At 48.6% G+C, this 22,826-nt stretch overlaps 7 protein-coding genes across 7 annotated transcripts; 4 read left to right on the top strand and 3 right to left on the bottom strand.

The window, feature by feature from the left end:
* Positions 1-359: 359 nt before the first annotated feature.
* Positions 360-2,363, bottom strand: GIQ15_02986 (RIO1 family protein kinase; the record flags this gene model as incomplete). The annotated part of the gene is made up of 4 exons (XM_033550403.1): positions 360-627; positions 714-1,004; positions 1,123-1,238; positions 1,872-2,363. 4 exons carry the CDS (start codon positions 2,361-2,363, stop codon positions 360-362), a joined length of 1,167 nt encoding a protein of 388 aa, XP_033407564.1.
* Positions 2,364-3,804: 1,441 nt separating this feature from the next.
* On the top strand, positions 3,805-4,938 carry GIQ15_02985 (chitin synthase export chaperone; the record flags this gene model as incomplete). Its single annotated transcript, XM_033550402.1, has 3 exons — positions 3,805-4,042; positions 4,112-4,683; positions 4,750-4,938. 3 exons carry the CDS (start codon positions 3,805-3,807, stop codon positions 4,936-4,938), a joined length of 999 nt encoding a protein of 332 aa, XP_033407563.1.
* A 1,054-nt stretch (positions 4,939-5,992) lies between these two features.
* On the top strand, positions 5,993-7,048 carry GIQ15_02984 (uncharacterized protein; the record flags this gene model as incomplete). The annotated part of the gene is made up of 2 exons (XM_033550401.1): positions 5,993-6,342; positions 6,409-7,048. The coding sequence occupies 2 exons, from the start codon at positions 5,993-5,995 to the stop codon at positions 7,046-7,048; spliced, it is 990 nt and encodes a 329-aa protein (XP_033407562.1).
* Positions 7,049-8,672: 1,624 nt separating this feature from the next.
* Positions 8,673-11,357, bottom strand: GIQ15_02983 (CAMK/CAMKL protein kinase; the record flags this gene model as incomplete). The annotated part of the gene is made up of 2 exons (XM_033550400.1): positions 8,673-11,209; positions 11,288-11,357. 2 exons carry the CDS (start codon positions 11,355-11,357, stop codon positions 8,673-8,675), a joined length of 2,607 nt encoding a protein of 868 aa, XP_033407561.1.
* A 603-nt stretch (positions 11,358-11,960) lies between these two features.
* GIQ15_02982 (SH3 domain protein) lies at positions 11,961-14,682 on the top strand (the record flags this gene model as incomplete). Its single annotated transcript, XM_033550399.1, has 6 exons — positions 11,961-11,988; positions 12,072-12,461; positions 12,538-12,690; positions 12,749-12,822; positions 12,881-13,283; positions 13,343-14,682. 6 exons carry the CDS (start codon positions 11,961-11,963, stop codon positions 14,680-14,682), a joined length of 2,388 nt encoding a protein of 795 aa, XP_033407560.1.
* Positions 14,683-15,798: 1,116 nt separating this feature from the next.
* Positions 15,799-17,649, bottom strand: GIQ15_02981 (uncharacterized protein; the record flags this gene model as incomplete). The annotated part of the gene is made up of 2 exons (XM_033550398.1): positions 15,799-17,221; positions 17,294-17,649. The coding sequence occupies 2 exons, from the start codon at positions 17,647-17,649 to the stop codon at positions 15,799-15,801; spliced, it is 1,779 nt and encodes a 592-aa protein (XP_033407559.1).
* A 3,004-nt stretch (positions 17,650-20,653) lies between these two features.
* On the top strand, positions 20,654-21,910 carry GIQ15_02980 (PQ-loop repeat-containing protein 2; the record flags this gene model as incomplete). Its single annotated transcript, XM_033550397.1, has 1 exon — positions 20,654-21,910. The coding sequence occupies one exon, from the start codon at positions 20,654-20,656 to the stop codon at positions 21,908-21,910; it is 1,257 nt and encodes a 418-aa protein (XP_033407558.1).
* Between the last annotated feature and the right edge of the window lie 916 nt (positions 21,911-22,826).

The following is a 22,826-nucleotide window of genomic DNA, read 5'->3' as shown; positions in this document are numbered from 1 at the left end:
AATTTACACTCAAATCATACTTTTGCGTACTTTTGAACCCCTACGTTTCTTGATTCTGATATATATTTTTTTGGGAAAGGAATTTAAGAAAATGCAGACAATGAGAATATGACCTGGTAATACATGGCAGTAGAAAAAGTGTCTAAATGTACAGATATTCCATCTTCCAACCCATTTATGCTTCATAGCTGGTTGAATAGCGGAAACGTGTCCCTCTAATATATTAAACAAAAGGAAGGCGCCGAGAATACACGCGTGTCCCAAATATTCACGCTTGTGGAGTTTTCACGTCCTTGACCACTGGTAATTTGTTAAACGCCCATAGCTTCACTCCTGTGATCGTATCGATATACGCTGTTTCATCTCTCCGATGTCTGTGAAGTTTCCGATGCCTGCGGTGGCTGGTTCGCCTTGGACTCTACTTTCTTGAGTTGGGGTCTCTGGAGGTTGAGGCCAAGTGCCTGCCATGTTGGTTGCCACTGTTCTTTACCGTCCAGCATCTGCTTCGCCTGTTCAGCTAATAACTCTCGCTTGTGTTCTGGAGCTTTCATCGGCGCGTCATGCGCATGTGATTCCTGGAACTCTTCCTGCAACTTCTTGGCTTCGAAAAACGTGTCTCTCTCCCATCTATGGACCATGTTAGAAAATTATTCGCACAATTTGGTTTTTTATTCAACCCGCAAGGTATCCACGTGGATATATCATGAACTTACGGCGCATAGTCCTCTGGCTCCTTGGGCCAAACGAATGGCTCCGTCATTTCGATGGTCATCTTCTTCTTTGCCATTTGTCGTCGCATGGGGCCGAAGCCTTGTCTCCCTCGGGGAAGGTCACGCGTAACCTTCTGCTGTTCGACATAACTTCGTACTTTGAGGACATCAACGTTGTATACTCGTTTCATGTAGTCTTTCATATCAAGCTTGTTGAACGTGAGGGGAACCCAGAAGGAGGCATATCGAGGTGGTAGGAATGGAGTGCGTATTAAGGTAAGGACGAAGTCGGGTCTGTGTTAGGAATTGAATGTAGGTTAGCAATTTCGCAGTATAAATTGTTTCAAATTAACATATCCAAGAAGCTATGAATGCTTTGGATGGTAGGCTGGGCTGTGGTTCATGGACTGACAGGTATATTTGCTTCCGCTGCTCAACCGGAAGTGGTTTGTACAGGTTTTTAGGGATCGCCTTGGGTATTTTTGACGCCATCGTGGAGTGTATTCCTTCAATGCAGTTTAGAGAATACTAGAAAAGAACAGGTAAAGGCGTGGATGATAGTAAAACGCCCAATTCGAAGACGTGGTTAATGGCTTGGTGCTCGATGCACTTTTTGCTGGTTGAAGTTGAAAAGTCGCAGTTGGTCGCTCCCGCGCACCGTAAATTTTTTAGAGAAAGCTTAAAAGTTTATATCGGGATGAGATCAAGGATACAAAATAGATAGCTTCGTTCTATCATGTATGAATGAATTACATATGGGAATTGAGATAGCCATGATATCATATATCGTTAGTTGATCTAATTACACAAAGAATTTTGTTTTCGTGGAGGTCACGAAGGTTCAGATATGGTGAGCTTTTCCAGCCCGATCTTTGCATCTGCTTGCGATGCTTCAGGTTTCTCTTCTAGGGCTCCGTCTGCTGGTTTTGGATCGTCCTGGTCATGCTCTTCTCTTCGCTCTAGCTCATCATCGTCATTGTCTTGGTCTTCGTCGTCATCTTGATCGTCATCACCATCCTCACCCTCATCATCTTCAACGCCCCTAGCATCACCATCAACGCCAACTTCTTTCATATACGCTTCCAGCTCCTTTGCCATCTTCTTGGAAAAGCCGGAAGCCTCGACTGCCACATCCAGCCTGGCAGCCCCTTCTGTACCCACCAGTTTTCGTGCATCTGAGAAGAAAGGCCCAGGTTCATCACTAACGAATCCAAATCGCCGTTGGAAGTAGCGCTTGATGCAGTTGACATCTCTGTCAAAGTACATTTCAGCGTTTGTGTGATCTACCGATACCATCTGGGGAAAGTCAATCACAACGGGTGTGAGTTTGACATTATCCTCTTTTTTCTCTTTATTTTCATCGTCTTTCGCTTCGGCCGGTATTTCCTCCTCCTTTATTAAGATGTTAAATTCGTTATAATCACCGTGTATCAAGCCGAATTTCGCCAATTCTAGAATCGTGGTAATTAACTCAGCGTATAATCCCGCTGGATTAGGGACGGAGGATATTTGCCGGAGAGGGAAAGCGTCGATCATGCTCATGACAATGGTGTGTCGATTTTGCGAAATCGGTTCAGGAACAGAAAATCCATGGTCCTTTAGAGCCTTCATGAATGCGAATTCCTTTATCGCGGCCAATCGAGACATGTACATCCATGATGCGGAGCTTCGATGTCGCAAATAATCCCTGTTATTTTTAATCGAGCGGAAAGAAATTCGGCCTAATCGGTGTATCTTCAATATCCGTTGTGTCCCCGAAGCTTCTGCCACAGCTATGATGTCTGATTCTTTTCCAACTCCAATTTGGTTTCCTACGGAGTACACGACTTGTTGTTTCTGGTACGTATGAAGGGCGAGATAGTCGAGGCCTCCGTACGTAAGTCGGTAACCATCATCTAGTAGAATCTCGTTATCAGTATATTTCGCACGAGTTGCCTATGGTCGCCACTTGTGGTTGCATACATTTCGCATTTTTCACTCGAGCAATCAAATTTAATTTCGCAAGATTTGATATCGACTTATGGACCGCACTGCCTCCGCGGAGCCCAGAAAGTCGAATAATTAGCGGGGTTGGAACGACCTCATGGTTTCTGCTTCCAGTCTCGACCTGTGGACTTGTTAATGGATGTATATAGATGGAGTAGGTGGCAGTTTCTTACTCCAGTGAGTACTCTGAAGTCTTCTCCGGTGAGATATCTCAAGGCCTTTGCATCCAACTTCATGATGTATTAAATGCCTACTCCTTTCTTAACCTGTGTAAAATATTGGTTCACAATTGGCCGCTTGGTGGACGATAAAATAAAAAAGTTCGTTATCATCACGTGATTCTATCTTTTTGCGTTATCGGCGCATGGAAAGTTACAGGCACCATGAAAGATATAGAAATGGATTGATTATCCTGGTAGCATATCCTATGTTCCGGTAAACAAGAGGCCGCTACAGTTGCATAAAAAAACCGCACAAGTAATTCTCCATAGCAATTTAGCACATAGCCGCCATCACATATTCCGCGTTGTTCAAGTCGGCAGTATGCTCTAATCTCTTAGCGATGCCGATTCAAGTCACGATCATCGCCGTATCCTCTCCATTAATGTGATAATAGGCCGGGTATGAGCCGTATAATGATTTGCCATCATTGATGCATACAACTTTCAACACACGGCCTGGAGATGAAACTTGTTCTACAACTTTGAGTTCTTGTAGCAAGATCAAAAGTTGAAGTTGCCATGGTTGCGTGTATTACATAAGAGCCGGTCACACGCTAGTCCTATAATAGGATAAAGTAAACGCCAACCTCACTTTTCCGCTTTGGGACAGGCCATCCCAGCCAGAGGTCTCACGTCAATATCAACTCTCGATTTTTTATATCCCCTGCTCCCCCAGCGCTCGCTAATAATATACATGGCCCTTTGACCTATCCGCTCGTTTTTGGTTTAGACGGCCTTATAGCATCCAGACAGCTTCTGTCTTGCGCTCTATCCGTGTTCTCTCCGCCGATTAGGGGCTCCTACCTCATCTTGAACAACCACTGCCCCGCGCGCGTTTTGCTCGTTCGATAACCACTCACCCAACGGGTGTACAGCATTTGGGCGCCATGGGGTTCGGAGACTTTGACGCAATATGCCGGAAGGCGGCGCTGCCGCTATGCGCCCTCGTTGGGCCGAAGACGGGCTTCGCAGGCACGAGAGGGATACTGCCAGACTGTTATGCAAGGAACATTGAAGTTGCCAACACGATCATTTTCCAGGGTGCAGCAGGAATAATACACATCATGGCCCTTGGGATGGCAGTAGTCATGATTATCCATATCAGGTCAAAGTTTACTGCAGTCGGTAAGCACAATCAATCCCCAGGGTACTCTTACCGGAGTAATAGCTAATTATTGCAAATCTGTTTGATAGGCCGGAAGGAAATCATAACATTTTTCTACCTCTATATGGCTCTTACCGTCTGCTCGCTCGTCCTTGATACCGGAGTAACCCCACCAGGAAGCGCGGTCATGCCATACTTTGCCGCTGTTCAGAATGGCCTGACGTCCGCGATGTGTACCAGTTTATTAATCAACGGTTTCGTGGGATTCCAACTATATGAAGACGGGACTACATTGTCTGTTTGGCTTTTGCGATTCTCCTCGTTGGGAATGGGCTTGGTATCTGGAGCAATTTCCCTCTTGACCTTCCAAGGGTGGGCAGGCCTCTCGCCCACGAATACTGTCGCCATGTTTGTCGTTCTTTACATCCTGAACGCCTTATCCCTGGCCGTCTATGTGGTTATGCAGATCATCCTTGTTGTCAACACTCTCCAGGATCGTTGGCCATTGGGGCATATCTCATTCGGCGTTTTCTTCTTCGTTGCTGGCCAGGTTGTGCTCTACGTCTTCAGCGATGTAGTTTGCGAGGGCATTCAACATTACCTGGATGGTCTGTTTTTCGTTACCTTCTGTAACCTGCTCTCGGTTATGATGATATATAAGGTAAGACGATTATTCTATTGTTATTATGCCGAATTATCTTGATACTAACTACTATATCTACAATAGTACTGGGACTCCATCACCAAAGAGGATCTAGAGTTCTCGGTCGGCCTGAAGCAAAATAACTGGGAAGTCAAAGAGCTTCTACCAGAAGAAGAACGCAGGGCCACTGTTTACCTTGATACCAATTCCGAATATGCTGGTAGCATGTATCACCACCGAAACTCGACACACGGTGGACAGTCCTCCTATTAAGCGGAGTTTCGATTATTTCTATCTTCATTTATCCCATAATCTTTTTCGTTATCTTCCTTTTATTCTGGAGTTCTATATACCATATAATTGATGATTGCCGCCCCCTTGTCCCAGCCCACCCCATATTACATTTTTTTTGCGGCGATTAATTATGTTTTACTGACGAACTCGAGTCTTTGTTTGGCGTTTTTGACCCATGCGCTGTAGCATAGTTATGCATATTTTACCCCCAATGTACCATTTTGCACAATTCATAGTCACCCGCCTTAGTAGACGGATTATATACCAATCAATATCTTTATCCACTATCTCTTCCCTAAAGTCCTGCATACGGAAAATGCTTAGCCGGAACGTTGAATTATTACAGAATCCTGTCTATAGTAAATACCCCAGGTGTCCTAAGGTGATAATTAGTCGTGCCGACTATCCTATTTTCATTGTAACCCCTCACTCCCGTACACAAAAGATTCCCGGCCGACAAGTACCTATCTTACACAGGTTGACGTACTCCAGGAACCATGATTCGATAATACGAGGAGGAACCCGTTGGCCCTGTCGTCACTGAGGGGAAATCATGTATATCAGGACCACTGAATACGGAATAATCCTTTACAAACATGTCACAAAGGGGAAATTCAAGATCCTTGTAGTCAACACTGACTCTCTTGATATGCAGCCGGTGAGGAGGAGGAGGAGGATGTGCCGTATGCAGGTGTGGTGTGTTGGAGGGATGCTGATAAGCATCTTAAACACCGTGTCTGCGCGCCAACCGGGTTCCATGAATATCCTGCGGGGAATACGGATGCAGACCCGATTTATATTAATTTGTCGGTCGTGTACATGTTTGTATCACTCTAGTCTTCGGGGATGATCAAGCGGTGCTCGCGATACGAAGTCGTTCCTGGTAGGGACTTAGGGACATAGGGAGTAGGGACAAGTGGTTGGGCAAAGAGATGTTATATCACGTGACCAATATCAACGACCTCAGTAGCAGAATCTTCAAAGATTTTCAGGCGTAGCTGTACAAGTTGGTCGACAACGAATAACCACCACAATGCCTCCAAGACTGCCGATGCGACTGCTGTCGCAATCGGTTTCATCGATTTCGACCTCCCTACACTCACATGCCTCGCCTTCATTCCTCTTCCTCCTACCGTCCATCCAAACCCAGACCCGTGCAGCATCCATTCTAGCCTCCCTCTCCGACAATCCAGCAGCATATAGCAAGAGGATTCGACGCGGTCTCGGTCCTGCATCCGGCAAGGGAAAGACAGCCGGTCGTGGTCACAAAGGTCAGGGACAGCGAGGAACGAAGAAGGCGTTCTTTGAAGGCGGCAAGATACCCTTCAATGGAGGACAGACACCAAACGAGGTAGTTCACGGAGAGGGCGGGTTTGACAATATGTGAGTGGATCAGAGGTTCCAATTGATGCTATACATGTGCTCCGGGCTAATTGATGATGATGATAGATTCTCCCTGAAAATATCTCCTGTCAACCTTGACCGTATTCAGGATTGGATCGACCAAGGGCGTATCGATCCCTCGCAGCCCATCACACTTCGAGAACTAGTGAAGACCAGGTGTATTCACGGGATAAAGGATGGAGTCAAACTACTCTCACGTGGAGGAGAGGGTGCTCTCAAACAGCCCATCACCATCATTGTTTCGCGCGCCTCGGCCAGGGCCATCCAAGCCGTCGAGGCGGCTGGTGGTTCCATCACCACCCGATACTACACCAAATACGCCATAAAGAGAATCATGAGTGGGAAGACCGACCCATACGTCTCTCTTGCGTGGAAGGATACTTCGGAAAAACTTGCCGCTGCCGCTGCGAAGGGCGAGGACATCTCCAACGTCGACACCGAACTCATGAAGAAGATCGGAATGGGAGTCGATCGGCCGCTTTCCAAAGGCAGTGGGTTCCAGTACCGTCTGCCTGACCCGTCTAGCCGAAAGGATATCGAGTATTACCGTGATCCAGCCCATCGAGGATACCTGAGCTACTTGGTCAAGCAGGGAGACACCCCCAGTTTGTTCTTCACACCGCCATCAGAAATGAAGAAGGCGAAGAAGGCTATTAAGAAGTCTGCCGAGAATAGGGTCTGGTAGAGTTCTTATCATTTCACCGTTTAATACTTTTACCTTACCCCTTGACTCTCACTCTTCTTGTTCTTGCTATCCTCTTTTTCTGAAATGGAATGTATACTCGGATTGGGGTTCGTTCATGTAAGATGTACCGATTGTATATTATAGATACTATTTCCATATAGGAAACGAGTTGTGTCCTTTGATGCTTGACTTTAACCCTTCACGTGTCTACCCCGGGCAAAAGTAATCAAAAGAAGTAAAAGGCCGAACCTGATTCGACGAGCGTTTAGCCATGACTAAATATCATTCCTAACAGAAAAACTTGCTATCAGTTCCCAACGCGCCGAGCAGTATTTGCTTATTTTCAGCCCCTGCCTAGGCCTGCATGCACATCAGACGAAAGGACGGCGGGCGACCTGGACAGCGAACCACCTCGTCCCAGCCGTCGACGCACTCGGGATACACGAAGTCTAACATGCAGGCTCAGGCAAGTAAGAAGATAACACATGCTTGCAGTGCAGGATAATCGATAATCTCGAGAGTGTCAGCAAAAGGAGGATTATACTCCGCATTACGGGGAAGATAACAGATCCCCCAATGACAGGCGTGAAAAGATGCTTGAGTTCGCAAGAGTCCTTGTTGCCGAACGTACTCCGTATGCAGGGCAACCAACTCCCCACGTATAGTCGAGTATCTCCATCTCTATTGGAAGTCAGTTCTCCCGCGACCGAAGGGGGTGAGGGGCGGACAGATATACGCCTCTGGTACTCTTTAACGATCGCCAGTTGGATATCAGGATTTCGTTGCATCTTCTACCTCTGTTGCCTTTGCCACACACGCCATCCGTGGTAGGGATTATTTAGCGGAGTACAGCACTCTCGAAGGTAGGGATTGTACTAAGCGACAGGTAGGGACAGGATAGCTTGCCTGCTATGAATTAATACGTACATGGGTAGGATGCAGGATGCAGAAGTATAATAATGGCACAGACGCTACCATAGTACAGACCAATGACATGCGATTTCCACCCACTGAAGTTAAGAAGCAATAAGATGGAGATAAGGGACAAGGTCGCATATTGAGGATACAGATTATATGGAGAAGAGAACAAGGGCAAATTTAGAGGGCCCGAAATCGCTTGTGATGGATGAAGGGAGGGGACCGGACATGCAAGTGATAAGTACACACCATACCAAGCCACGCCATGCCATATCATGCCCATGCCCATGCCCATGCCACCACACCATCAGCCGCCATAAGAAAGACATAAAGAAACCATAACGCCATTAGCTGAGTAGAAACGCACCACGTTATGACATCCGAGAAATGAGCCAGCCCACATCAGTGTCCCCGCCAACGAACAACAATAGGCAAAAAAGGTAGCCGAGAATGCGAAAGACGGAGAGGGTACAGGGTATCAGTCATGAGAGCGTAAATAAGACAGGAACAAAAAAGACATAAGCATAAGCCAACCCATCAACAAGCGTAAACAAGAAAAAAAAAAAAGAACAAGTAGAGATTATCAATGTACCAGACGAAAGCAAAATGGACAGAAGCGGAGACGGAAGTAGAGAAGCTAAAAAACGCTAACGTTCAGAACGTAAATCAAGTAAGAAAGGCAGTCCATAGAGTGGGACGCTTTTGTTTAGGTAGAAGAGAAACCCCATCGATTGAGACGGGTGGCAAGTTCAGAGGTGTCTGTGCAGCTCTGAAACCATCTGCAAGCAAGGACCTCGGAGATCGTCCATCGTTTGATTGGGTCCATTTCAAGGCAGCCCTCGATCATCTCGAGAGCGTCCATGCGGTCGTCCTTTTCAGATTCGTCCAAGGAGGCCAAGACAGCGTTGCGGTCCCATTTTCCAGCTAAGATGTTGGTTTGGATGCGAGGCTGGAAGGAGCTCTGAAATGGCCGGGAGCCGACGATGAGAGAGTAGGCAACGACACCAAACGCCCAGATATCAACGACGGGGTCAAGCACTCCGACGTTGGCCATTAGAAGTTCGGGGGAGGCGTATTCTAGACTGCCGGCCACGCTGGTACTTGTGTCTGAGGGGCCGATAGTTCTGGGTGGAGGCCGATCGGCGGCGTTGTCGTAAGGGTCTGGAGAGCTGCATGTGTCGGTTGTCATCCATTCCGCCATGCCAAAATCACAGAGGATCAGACTCGGGAGTTCGTCTGAGCCCTTTGGCTCCAAAAGACAGTTCTCCAACTTGATGTCCCTGTGAACAACCCGGGCATCCTCGTGTAGATATCTAAGAGCGCATGCCAGCTGGTAGGCGTAATGTTTTGCATGAGAAAGGGGAATATCCTGGCGTTTTTTCTTCACCAGGTCGAATAGAGACCCTCCTTCGGTCAGTTTTGTGAAGCAGAATGTAGCGTAGTCGGTTTCGTAGACCGCGTCTAGCGGCAGTACGTGTGGGTGGTTTAGGTATCGCCAGATGCGGACTTCATGGTCAAATTCAGCCTGGGCCTGGTCGTTTTCCCTTTCGCTTTTGCCTGAAAGGTATTTCTTGACAATCTTGACCGCGTGCCGTATCGTCTGGCCTTCGTCGGTGACTTTGAATGCCTCCTTAACGGTGCTGAAGCCTCCAAATCCAATCTGCTTGCCAATAACGTAGTCCTGTCCAACCACCTGCCCTTCATCGTCGGGCTTTGGAGCGGGAGCATCTTCACGATTCATGGTCGAGAGAAAAGCGCTGGCTGGTGACTTGCCGCTCATGTTGGGAGACTTGCGAGGGTAAGGTCGCATAGATTGTCGTAGGCTGCTGGCCCGTCGACCAAAGGAGTAGCTCTCGGTGAGGCTCCCGTAGAGGTGACGGCTCAGGCTTGGCCAGGAGTCACCTTCGCTATCGATCGAACCATGACGACGAAGGTTCGGGGAGGAGAGAAAGGGGGAAGTAAGGCTTCCCTGACGTGAGTCTGGGGGCGTTCGTAGCTCATCCGAGATAGGGGATGCCGTCGAGAGGGAGGTCAACGATGTCGGGCGTGGAAGGTCAGAGTCAGCGGAGAAGACCTCTGAGAGCGGGGAGGCTCGAGGAGAATGGCTGTCCTGGGAAAATTCGTCACCAGAGCTGTCATTACGACGGCGGCCCTGGTGATGGTGACGATGGCGATGACTCTGATTGTGGTAGTCATCCTCTTCATTGCTGGACTCTGGCTGGATTCCTCGCTCAGGGGCAGGACCAGGGGCAGCTTTGGCGTAGAGCTGTTGGAGCTCTGACGAGCCAGGACCAGAGGCAGACCTGGCTCCCAGCTGGCTCTTCCTTCCGAGGTTCCTGATGGGTTCTTCCAGGCCAACCTGGTCACCGGTTTCCAATGTTACCTGGGGGTTGAAGCTGATGGAGGGCCTTCGCTTCCGGCCAAAGTGACGGCCCAGGGGCGAGGGGTTCTCATATCGAGGATCGTGAGAATACTCGATATCCTCGTCGATGGCAGAGGGGTCATGGTGTTTGTCCTCTGGGTAAGGGACGCTGATGGGTGGGGTTGGAACGTGTGGCGTCCATGACTGTTCCAGTTCTTCCTTCCTGGCCGCAGCAGCAGCAGCAGCAACAGTAGCAGCAGAGAGGCCGCTGGGGGAATGTCGACGGGCTAATCCGTTGCTGCCAGCCAGGGGATACATCGGTCCATGCTCTTCGTGGTCCAAGACGGGCGATGACGAGGTGAAATCAGCGTCGATGTTCAGTTCTGTAATTGCGAGTGCCTTTGCATGGGCCATGCCCTCCGCTTGGGAGAGATAGACGAGGGTATGAAGGTGTTGACGACGAGCTGTCTCTACAAACGTGTCTGTTGAGTCTTTCCTGTGAGCAATATCGAGTGTTGCAGTGTGATTGATGTCCAGTCGAGCAGCCGGCCGGGCATATATGGCGAGACGAGCAGCAGGGATATGCGCAAGAAGTACTCTCTTGGGAGGTAAAGTTGAGCAAGTTGAGCAAGTCGAGCAAGCTGTATGATCGAGAGAAGTAAAAGAAGTGGGTATGAGGGAGGCGAGGTGGTATAAAAAGGAAGCAGAGTGAAGGAAGAGAAGAAGAGAAGAAGAAGAAGAAGAAGAAGCGAAGAAACGGAGACGAAGGAGATAGGCCCAGTTAGGCAAGTCTGTCGCGCCGGCCGGGGTTGCGAGGGCGAAAAAGAAGGTCCCGGAAGAACCCGGGAGGTCGGACCAGCCACGATAATACCCCTTTGGGTCTAGGGTAGGGCAGAGATAACGCGAGCTTGCGCTTATCAGTTGCCAAGCCTTGGTTTTCTCACCAGGTTATGACTAACGCCGAGCGTCTTCATTACTCAATTCGGGCAGGGATGCCAAGCCACTGACGTCAGAGTCATGTGATGGCATGTGACGTCAACTTAGTCATATATTAGTCATGTGATGAGTCAGGTATTACCTAAGTCAGGGGTACCTTACTTAAGCAGCAACCCTGCCAAGCCTCTTGCCGCGGCTCCTTTTTTGGAGGCAAAAAGAAGACGAAAAAAAGGCAAAAGTCTCCTGAAATAACGAGTAAAAGAGTTCTCGGCTGACTTCATTGGACGGCGGCTCTACGACAAGGACATGGAATGTTAACACCCTCGATCCCCATTATTGCGATGCGTTGACCTGCTCCTGGCGTGAAAGGGGGTTTTTTGTTGCGGCGCGGTCTTTCCTTGGTTCTTGCTGCTACCATACCTATTTGGCCACGGTATAACGAGAGTGCTCCGCCTAAGCCCGTCCTGTTCGCGATCACCCTTCAAACGCTCGCTGGAAGGCCTGTTTTCATTCAATCGGCTGTTGCGTCAGACTCTTTCATATATTTGGGACGGATGTTTCAAGTTGCTGGCACATTTTACGTCGCATTCCTGATCCAACTACTCCGTTCACTCCGGATCCTACAGCTATACATAGACTCTATCTGCCCATCTTGAACGGTTGAATCTTGCGCTCCTTGACTACGACAAAATCACCATGACTCGACCCCAGATGATCCGAGCAGGTGAGACATACATAGCGCGTTACTGCATTGATGGCGTTTGCTGCGCTTTTTCCTTGTTATCGCTGACGGATGTGTCTCTCTAGATACCCATGACCTGCAGAACCATCAGTCGCCCTCCGCCCAAGACCACTCGAGGAAAGCAACCCTCTCGCCCGTGACTGATGGCCATCATGGCTCACACCAAGGCCAGTCCCTACGCAAGGTTGAGCAGGAGGCACACGATGAGATGGCAAAGGGCCCGCTAGGTTCCGACGGGAACCCTCAAATATATTCCCACCGCGACGGTCTTGAGGTATACAGGGAGCACGATGAGGCAGATGGAGGCAAGTCCAATGGTCTGGCGAACGGCGACATGTCCCATGAGACAAGGAACGGAAGCTCGACCGAAGATGAGATGGATGGGGAAGATGACGATCAGGACCTGGACGATGACATGATGGATAAGATATCGAGCTCTCCATCAATTGACGATGGTGCGTATGACGACTTCCTACCATTACTGCAGTGCTGGATAAGGAGCGCGGGAATACTGATACTTTCTCTGAATAGAGGACATTGACTTCGAATTCGTCTATGCTTTGCATACATTCATCGCAACCGTCGAAGGCCAGGCCAATGCCACAAAGGGCGACACCATGGTTCTTCTTGACGACAGCAACAGCTACTGGTGGCTGGTGCGAGTTGTCAAAGACGGGAGCATAGGTAATTTTGGCAAATAACCCCAGCTATACTTATAACGTCAATTCTGACCCGAATACAGGATATCTACCCGCTGAACACATTGAGACGCCGACAGAGAGGCTGGCGCGTCTCAACAAACATCGTAACATTGATGTATGTGGATCATCTATAGAGTTGTTGGGTTATATGATGCTGACTTGAATGCCTACAGCTATCTGCCACCATGTTAGGTGACAACGCTGAGAAGTCGAAAAACCCCCTGAGAATAGCCATGCGCCGTAGACACGGCAAAACGGTCACCTTCAATGACCCACTTTGCTTTGAGGCCGAAGAAGTTCCGATTGACTATTCAACTGGCTCGGAGGAAGAAGAAGATCGATTCCTGGAAGACGATGATGAGGAAGAGGAAGAGGAAGAGGAGGAAGAAGAGGACGACGAGGTACATGAGAAGTCCGCGCGTGCAAACAAACAGCAACAAGAAGCCTCAAGGAAAGATGATGACATGGCGGTCGAACCTCTACGACCGAAACAACACCAGAAGGAGCTGGCCACACTGCACGAAGATCAGCCTGAACCAAGGGAAAGCATGGAGGACCAGTATAATGATGATCTCGGTAAAGGTGAATCCTATCCCCCGTTATTCTCTACAGTCTTAAGCTAACACCTCATATAGATGTTCCGCACGGCCGATCTAGGAATGGGGTGGTCCGGAATACAGATTCATTCTTCAAGGACGATACCCTTGAAACAAAGAAAATCTCTCTCACTCCGAACCTCCTACGTGACGATTCACTCAGCACCCAACAATCAGCCGAACAGAAAGAGGCAAGAGTCCGTGGAAGTTTTGAATCATACGACAAGGCATCGCTCTCTGACAAGGGCAAAGATGACAAGAAGCGCAAGGACAAGAAACCCGGGATGCTTAGCGGTTTATTCAAGAGGAGAGACCGCAAGACCAAGGCCACGGACGATGATGAAGACCAAGAGAAGGTTTCTGAAGAGTCTATCAGATCGATAACTCCAACCAGTACCACGAGTGACTTTGGCAAGGAAGGATCTAAACCTCAGACTACTCTACAAAGGACCCCAAGCAAGTTTCAGAAACCTCCTCCTGGCGAAGTACAGGCCACTACCACAAAGAACGAACATGCGCAAGCGGTGGCGAGGCAGGAGACTGCAGCAACCCAATCGCCAACGGGAGCTAAGCAACACTCTCCAGCTCATGTTCAGCAGCAGCAGCAGCAGCAGCAATCCCAGCGGACACAGCCGCGATCTACTTCCGCACAGGAGACACGAGTACGGTCTCCAGAAGTACTCAAGCCACTTACCAATATGCAAGATCGATCACCGCAAGACCGATCGCTACAAGATCGACAAATCCAAGACCGACAAATCCAAGATCGATCAATCCAAGAGAAACCCGAACCCAATGCCACCCCTATCAAAGAGCCTCGTACTTCTTCGGAATCTCCTGCCGACATTGCCATCCACCCACCAACAACAGGATCCCAGCACCAATACGCATCCACACAGGCATCTAACTACTCTGCACCTCCAAACAAACAACAAGCTAACGTACCCCAGCATACGGACCCAACCCACCAAGACCGTGATTTCAGTTACGACGATAGCTTCGAGGATCACAACACTTCCTCCGGCAAAGACCGCTATGCAACCAAACCCACCGTTTCCCCGTCTCCCACAGTTTCCCCAGCTTTCTCACAAGATCCCACACTCGAAGATGATAGAAGCCAAGCACATTCTGTATCACCATCGGCAAGCATCCTCCCTGCATGGAACGACAGCGGACTACGCGCATACATGGATGATGGCAGTGATATCCGTGATCTCCTAACCATCGTACACGACAAGTCCAATGTGCCTGCTGCCGGCCCAGATCACCCACTGGTTGGGAGCCTCTTCAGGGAGGAGAGCAAGGCCTTGAACGACATGTCCAGCCGCTTGGACGACATGTTGAATGCATGGTTGGCGAAGAGCACCCTCGCCGCATAGGGAGCACGCCAGTCAGATTTCCATCTATCATCCCCGTCCCCAATGCACCCTCAACTTTACCCCGTCTCCTATACACCAATTCCTATTCCTATTCCTATTCTAAGACCATGAGCAAGAAATCCACGACCTTACGACCGCACATACCCCTTCTCTACATACAATGCATAGTCTGCCTTGGATATTGACTATCCTTTCATACATCGGACGTTAACATCGAACTTTATTCGAGCTCAGTTTCTCCTTTATTGCTTCAATCTTCCCGGTTCAGATTAGCCTTGTACTTATTACTTCACATTTAAATCCACATGATACCTACCGTTGTTTTGATTAGCTTTTATTTATTTCGTTTTCTTTTTTTTGCGTTGGCTGGCTTTATTACGATCTATCACGCATATGAGGCGGGGACTTTGCCAGACTCAAACTATTTTTCTCTGGACAACTATGTTAAATCCATGGTATGGTGGCTGCATATCAGCGTTCCAGTGAGCGGCATTTTATTCCATTACCATATTCTTGGGCTTTCCATCTTACGCTAGCTTTCATATTTCGGGATTCCGCATATTCACGTCCGAGACTTTGTTCTTGGATATTTTCCGGCATCAAGCTATTGTGTTTTCCCCGGACTGGTGCCATTTTCTTGACCAGTTTCATCGTTTTTTTATAAACTTCGTATACAACATCTACAGTGTTTGTGGTCATCCTATCTATCAGTTATTCAGATAGGAATAATTATCTTTGCCAAACATGGCTACCGTATTTCCTATTAATTGCATTGATGAATTCAAACCAGCTACCAAATACATGAATCATTAAACCCGAATTGTCAAGACCTAAAATATCAAAACCACGCATAACATAGCCTCCAACGACAAACAACTAGGACTAGTAAAGAACATAAACCTCATTAAACTGATTGATTCGTAGGTGGTGGGTCCTCGCTATCATTCCCAACTGGGGGGTAGTCCATAAACCCAGGTATCAAAGTCGTACAGACTAAAATCAATTTTCCCATTGGGTTTTGTTGGTAAGGGGGGGTACGTTTGAAGTTCCCATTTGAATACAGGGGATGTAGGAGGGTTTTGTGAGTTTGCTAAAGGTAGAATATTGTTAATTCCCTTACCCCACAGTGACGTGACTCGCATAGGTATGGGGCTGTGGATGCTCAAGTTTGGACTTACCATAAAAATTACCGTTCTGTTCGGGATCGATGAGATGCTTGCGTCGAACAGCTCCAGCTAGCTCGTCATTCACAAGGACGAGAGCAGCGGTTTGCCATCCCGCAGATGCGACGCTGAGTGCAAAATAAGCTCCCAGACCATCCGGGTCCCTGGCTTTGATATCTGGAAAGTTGCCCCAGTTGTCCCCGGCCCTTTCTATGCAGGTACTGTATTTCTTCATGATGCCCTGGCGATTCTCCCTCAGAGGCATAATCCAATCTGAACTGCCATCCCGGGGTACGGCTACATCGGATAAGTGGACGAGCCATTCCTGCTTCTCGGGCTCAAACCAGACATTATGTCTTTTATCTCTGGCGTACGGGAAAAAGTATGCATCGCTATAGCGACGGTCCTCATCGTCCATTGTGAGGCCCCTGAAAGGGATACCCCCCATGACACTTCCTAGGCCAAGTGCGCCGCAGCCTCTAGGCTCTCTCCCATAAGAAGAAATTTTGCCGTCGGAGTGGAGAGCAGTGTAGTGATAGTCGCCAAACGAAACCGATATTACACCGCTATGTTGTAGTCCTGCAGGGAATTCTGGGGACGGTGCATTATCTGGATTTTTGGCGTTGGCAAACCAAGCACTGAGAAGGTTGCTATTTCCCACCATCACGTCCCCTGCAGAGGTAAAGACTGCAAAATTGCGGAAAGCCCCCTGGATATCCTGCAGGATTCTGCCCGGTGCGCTAAACTTGGGCAACTTAATCACCTGCTCCTCCTTTATGTTCATTGCGTACACATTATTCAGGCCTGTAATGAAAACAATGTGGTGCTCAAGAACTATATGGTTAGTAACTTCCCCTGGCCCAACATCTGCATCGTCCAGTTGTTTCCTGTCAGATTTTGACCGGTTGAAACCGGTACCTGGGACAATTTTACCAGCGACCATATTCCCGTCAACGCCTTCGTGAGCGGATTGGTGGGCTGGGAGTTTCCAATAAACGATTCCAGTCCCTGCAATGAATACGGAATTCACATCCCAACCAGCAACGACCCTTGTGACTGTTCCTGGCGTGGAGGGATCTTGCGAGTTTAAGATCGTTCTGGCGCAAGAAAACTCGATAGGTTTAGCTTCCTTGTCCCGATGGAACCAGCTCCATATAATACCTTCATCTGACAATGCAAGAACATGACGTCTGCCAGCTGAAAACTGCTTGATAGCCGTTGCTTTTTGATATGAATCTGCTGTAGTGGCCGGGTATTCGGGGTTAAAGGAGAGACGTTTGTAGCCAAGGATACTTTCATAATCAAATTCCAACCCATCTATCCGACCAGAAACGTGCAGTGCACCGTCAGATGTTAAGCAAGTAGTTGACCAGCCACTTTAAATGATAGTCAGCGTGGATAGTTTTATAAGAAGCTGGTACGTGGTGGGACAATGGTATCAAACTGACCCGCACTGTAAATCGACAATATTCCCAATCCCGACGGTTGCCAGGGACTTAGCTGGCCACGCCCTAGCGGATGAGCTGTGCAACGCCCGACCAGATCCTCCCCATTCATAAACCCTGGTCTTGCGAAGATTCTTATACAGCCAGTACCATCGCGGTCCATTGGCGCGTAGAATTGGTTGAACAGGTATTCGAAACGACTTGGTGGTCTTCTCGCGCCAGAACTCGGGGTTCTTCAAGAATACTTCGTGGAAATACTTGTTGACAGTGCAAAGTGAGAGGAAGTCTGGGACACTGAGGAAAGGGAAGATGAGGACCAGGATATCCTCTGGGAGGTCCTCTAGCTTTGCCACGCTCATCTTTGCAAGATACGCGTATCCGAGCTGCCGTTCCTGTCAACCGGCTCCTCTGAGGTAGAAGAGGAGAGTGACAAAGGGAAGTAAACAACTTCAGGCTGCCACCTTGAGAGATATCAACATGGATGATGTCATCACCAACAGGGAAACTTGATTATGTAACCATAATACAGATAACTTTCCAACATTCAACCAAAGTCATATACGACAAGACAGCAACTTCAACGCATTGTTATTATGCTAAGGGCTACCGATGGTTCAGCAACAGTGATATCATGAGCTAGAGGGCGACAGTTTGATTTATTCAGGAAATTTCATTGCTCATAGAAATTGAAAATCATTCATCCCCAAAGACAAGCTCTCTCCATCTCATTTCGGCCATATCGATTCAATGCCTCGTTCAACTTCATCCCGATAACAAACCGGATCAAGAAATATGGATATAACGGCCAGCTAAGACAGGTTAGCATGAATAACCAAACACACGGCCATGCCGGTTGAGATGGATGCTTGTTGACACTTACAAGAATTACTCGCACACATTCCCGGCATCGTCTCTGCAATGGTTACTGCAGCACTGCCAGTGGGTCAAGCAGTGTACGCCAGGCTCTATTATGGGTTAATAAGAAATCATCAACATCAACATATTCGAGACATACGGTAACATGAAGCCGCTGCATGTTCTGCGCGGAGCCCTAGCGCGCCAGCTGCTGCCGTTGAAGCAAGGAGCGCTGAAATAGCAATGGCGACGATCTTGAATTGCATGATTGAATGGATGTGTGGAGAAGAGGATATTTGGGTATGTTTGGTGCTGGCTAGGCTGGTATGGAGTATGTGATTTGGGAGTGATGGGAATAGGTAGCTATTGAAGTAGGTTTATCATCTACGGGGAGGATTGCTCTGTTATAAAGGGACGGGATCGATAGATCGATTCCACCGGTCCATGCACCTGTTGGATATCCTTCGCCGTCGTATTACAGCCTTGTCTTCTCAAGACGCACAGAGACTGGAGTAATGTCGCGGGTGTGGTACCAGAGCTCTGGGAATTGTACAACAGGTAATGCTTCGCCGCGGAAATAATACGAATCCGCATTAATCCAACATGACGGCTTCGTGTTCATTCATTGCTGCTTTCCGTGGATAACATGGCGACATGCAACTGTCAACGTCCTAACTGTTGCGATCAACCCAAGCTACGCGAGGATCGGCGGAACTATCTAATGTAAAGGTACCAGCCCTGGTGGCGTTCAGTCACCAACCACGCAACAAAGAAGGCGACGGAAAAAGGGGCGCTGTCATCTTCTGCAGGGGCCTCGGGGATTGAGACCTGTCACATAAAAACAAAGGCTGGGGTAACTTATCTTGAAACAGCAGAGGTAGACGAAGAACCTGTTACGCAGTGATGGCGAGTTGATAGCTTGTAACTTGGCAAGGAACGCATGCAGTCTACTATGTACCATCACGCAAGTACTCTGTAGGTCATGATGGGCTATCAGAAACTAACATCGGTCTACTGAATCTAACCGTCAACGCCAGCGTGAGAATATCTCGACGTGCAAACTGCCATCCCTAAGCCACTTACTGGTAATACATTTTTATATTCCGGAGCCGAGTTCCGGGGTATAAAACAGGTTATAGAGAGTACCCGAGAATTCCGGGCACCAATGAGACCCATGTATCCCAACCTGCATCGATGTTTTCGCTCATCCACGTTGCCAACCCAACTCCAACTTGCCGTTAGCAGTAGTTCTCCATAGCCTACAGCTCATCCCAGCCGGCGAGGCGAGATGTGACACTTCAACATATTTCTGTTTGCGGTGTTGCTGTGAACTGACCCAGCAGTAACAGGTTATATTCATGGCTGCTGGTTACCGGGCCGCGGCGGTTCCATAGAGGTTATCATGACCCTTGGTTCGGGTTCAGCGCTGTACCATGGACACATATCTCCAAATACCCACAGCGAGAGTCGAGGGTTATATCGAAGCGAACATACTGAACGTAATGGAATGGTGGTGATCCAGGATATGCATGTCGATGCTGCCAACGCTAGCATGGGGTCTGTCGGAAGACTGAAGCCGTCATGATGCGTACACGTTGGCATACATGTTATGGGCTGGTCCTTGACGGCTGCCTTCGCCATGTTGGCTATCCAGTCATAGTGATAGGCAGATATCGCCGGTGACGGATACAGCCCTTTGATGGCCCTGCAGGCAGACTGTATCTATCCGAAGTCGGTATCCCACCCTAACGTTTGCGGACGAAAACCCTGCCGAATGTCGCATGCATATTGGAACCGTTATCATATCGAAACCGTTATCTCGCCCGACACTGTCTCCCATCCTTTATCCTCTTAGACAGGGAATAAGTCTAAGTGTTAAGTCTTAAGTCAAAGTGTCTTGTCCCGTTTAGGGCATCATGTGACCTCAAGTGATATCTTATCTCTTATCTTCACGTGATCATATCTCTTATCTTACATAAGGTTCTTATATAAGCTTCCCGCGCCTGACTCCTTTCCCTTCTCGGGTTTGTGACGGCGTTTCGGGCGTGACCTTGTCATTCCCTCCATCCTCACCTCCAACCATCTCTCTTCCTCCTCCCTCTCTCTTCCTCTCCCTCTTCCTCTTCATCCTCGTCATCACACCCTCAGGCTCGTCTCCTACCCAATCTCGGACCGCAGCCGCTGCTTCTCAGATCCTCCCCGCATAGAGAGACACGTGTGACTCTCCGGATCCACCCCATACGACCCCGGATATAAGGCGACTGACACCGCACCTTTGGAGGCAACGGTGGTCTCTCATCGACTTTTTTGGACACCTCAAATCGGGCTGGGAACGCCAAAGTTTGGGCTGTGTCACCTCAGTCGGGTCTATAAGTTGAACAAGTCTCGCCGCTTGCCACACAAGAACGGCCTTCTTTATCTCCCTGTTCTACCGGCTCAACGGTTCTTTGATCTCTGCACTGGGAATGGGAACATCTGGCTTCTTTTAGCCTAGAAAACACACACACCATGCACTCCGTATGGCTCGCATATCAACCTGCTCTTCCTGAGCACTGCCGGCCGGTATCTCCTTTCTTGGAGCAGCTCTCATCCCTTCTGCATACATGTCTACCGACACCGCTTGCTCTTATTTCTTCCACTCTGGGGATGCTGAGTATCGTTGCTTGGCTCTTCGCTCAGCTCCCGCAGATATACAAGAATTACAGGATAAAATCGACCGCGGGCCTGTCAGTGTTCTTCATCGTCGAATGGCTTCTAGCGGACACTGCCAATTTTACCGGCGCCGTTCTCACAAAACAGGCTGGCTGGCAGGTCACGATTGCCGCATACTATGTGGTTGTTGATGTTATCATGGTATACCAGCACTACTGGTACACCCACATCAAGAAATGGAAGTCAAACCGCCTTCGATGCGTGAAATCCGGTGATGACGATGACAGCGATATGTGGAGTAACTTCCCAGCTTCAGACTGTGATTCTTGTCAGCAACTGCCTGCAAGCCAGTATACGTCCTCTGTTCGCCCAACGGATGAGTTGAAGATGGCAGGCAAACGGGCCTCAGACGAAAAGGCTCAGCCGGCCAGCGGCAAGCGTTACGTCAAGGCAGGAACAAGCGGAAGCTCGCTTACTTCCCCAAAGGCTGTTCTATTCGTTTCAATGCTGTGTGCAGTTCTCGCCAACGCCACCTCGGTTCCAACACCTGACATGTCACAGTCACAGCCACTCAGGATGCCACAATTAAATTCAGCTGAGGCTGTGGGACGAGTATTCTCTTGGATTTCGGCTCTTCTTTACCTTGGATCACGACTACCACAACTATACAAAAACTACACGCGCAAGAGTACTGCGGGTCTGTCTCCCTTGCTCTTTATTGCCGCCTTTAGTGGAAACACATTCTACTCCACCTCGATGCTCACCAACCCGAACGGTTGGTCAGATTTCCCGCCCTATGGTGGAGGCGGATGGGCCGGCCCAGATGGCAATGATCGACTGAACTGGATACTGCTCGCCATTCCATTCTGGCTCGGGGCGACTGGCGTCCTTCTACTTGATGTGTGCATGGGTATCCAATTTCTGATATACGGCGAACATGGTAGGCAGATTATTGCCCGTATACCCAGTGAGGAGAGAGGCCGACGCAGATGGACCAAGGTTACTGGCTTTATGAAGGGCTGGATCCCTTCGATGTCCCCAGAGCGGAAAGCACAAGCCGGTGAGACACAGTCTCTCATTGCCTGCGAAGGCGACAGATACGGCAGTGTTTGAGCGTGACGCTACATTCGTATAAGTATATACTTCTTTCCCTACCTGTCCTTTTTTTTCCCCTTTATTGTGTTGTTCTATTGGCGCCGTTTACCCATTAGATGGTTTGGCATGTTTGGTACACGGTTTATTAGCGATGGTTCTTTTTGACGTTTTGCTTTTCCAGACTTTTGTCCTGGTGATTGATGACTAGCCAATACCCCCTCGCCCTTTTTTTCGCATCGAACTCAGTTTATATTTCTTTGCTTTCTGTCAGGTAGCACATGAACTCTACCTGCTTACATGCACATTCCCCTTCGTATATACCTTGGATCTTTTTCATTTCCTTCCTAGACGACGAGATTCTCCAGTATACATCACACAATATCCCCCATCTATGCGTTCAATTTATACCATTCGTACTTATTTGCTGTATTTTATTTGCTATCTTTCGGGATCTTTTGGTACAGGCATGGAGATGCGGGGGAAGGGTGGTCTATTTGGTTACGAAGTACCTTATAGAAGTGGTATACCATACAGGGTCGGCTCTATTTTTACAGTTTACCATGTACATGGCAAGTTGATATCTCTTTTGAATACGAGTTTGAATATGATCCATCAATCTAGCTTCCCTTAAGCCTCGCCTGCAGAGGCAAAAACAGAGCTTATGGGGTACGGGGGTTCACCCCCTAACGTCATGACATTATCGGATCTTGTCCTACGCGTCAACCTATTCGCCTAAGCCCAGAACAGTTGAGGAGAAATCTTATCCCAAGACAGACCTGACGCCTATGCCCTATACCTCTCTCTTTCCCGTCCATACGCCCATCCCCCGAGCAAAAATATCTGAAAAACAAATGAAACTCCACCGGTATTGTTTGGGGAAAGGGTAGCACGAATCTAACGCCCCCTACAGCTGCGGCATGGTCCCCAGTTGGTA

Source organism: Arthroderma uncinatum (genome assembly GCF_011692745.1).
Source record: "Arthroderma uncinatum strain CBS 119779 chromosome Unknown scaffold2, whole genome shotgun sequence".
In the NCBI taxonomy this organism is placed as follows: Eukaryota; Fungi; Ascomycota; class Eurotiomycetes; order Onygenales; family Arthrodermataceae; genus Arthroderma; species Arthroderma uncinatum.
Note: the sequence above shows the minus strand (reverse complement) of the source record. Positions and strands in the feature narration are given on the sequence as shown.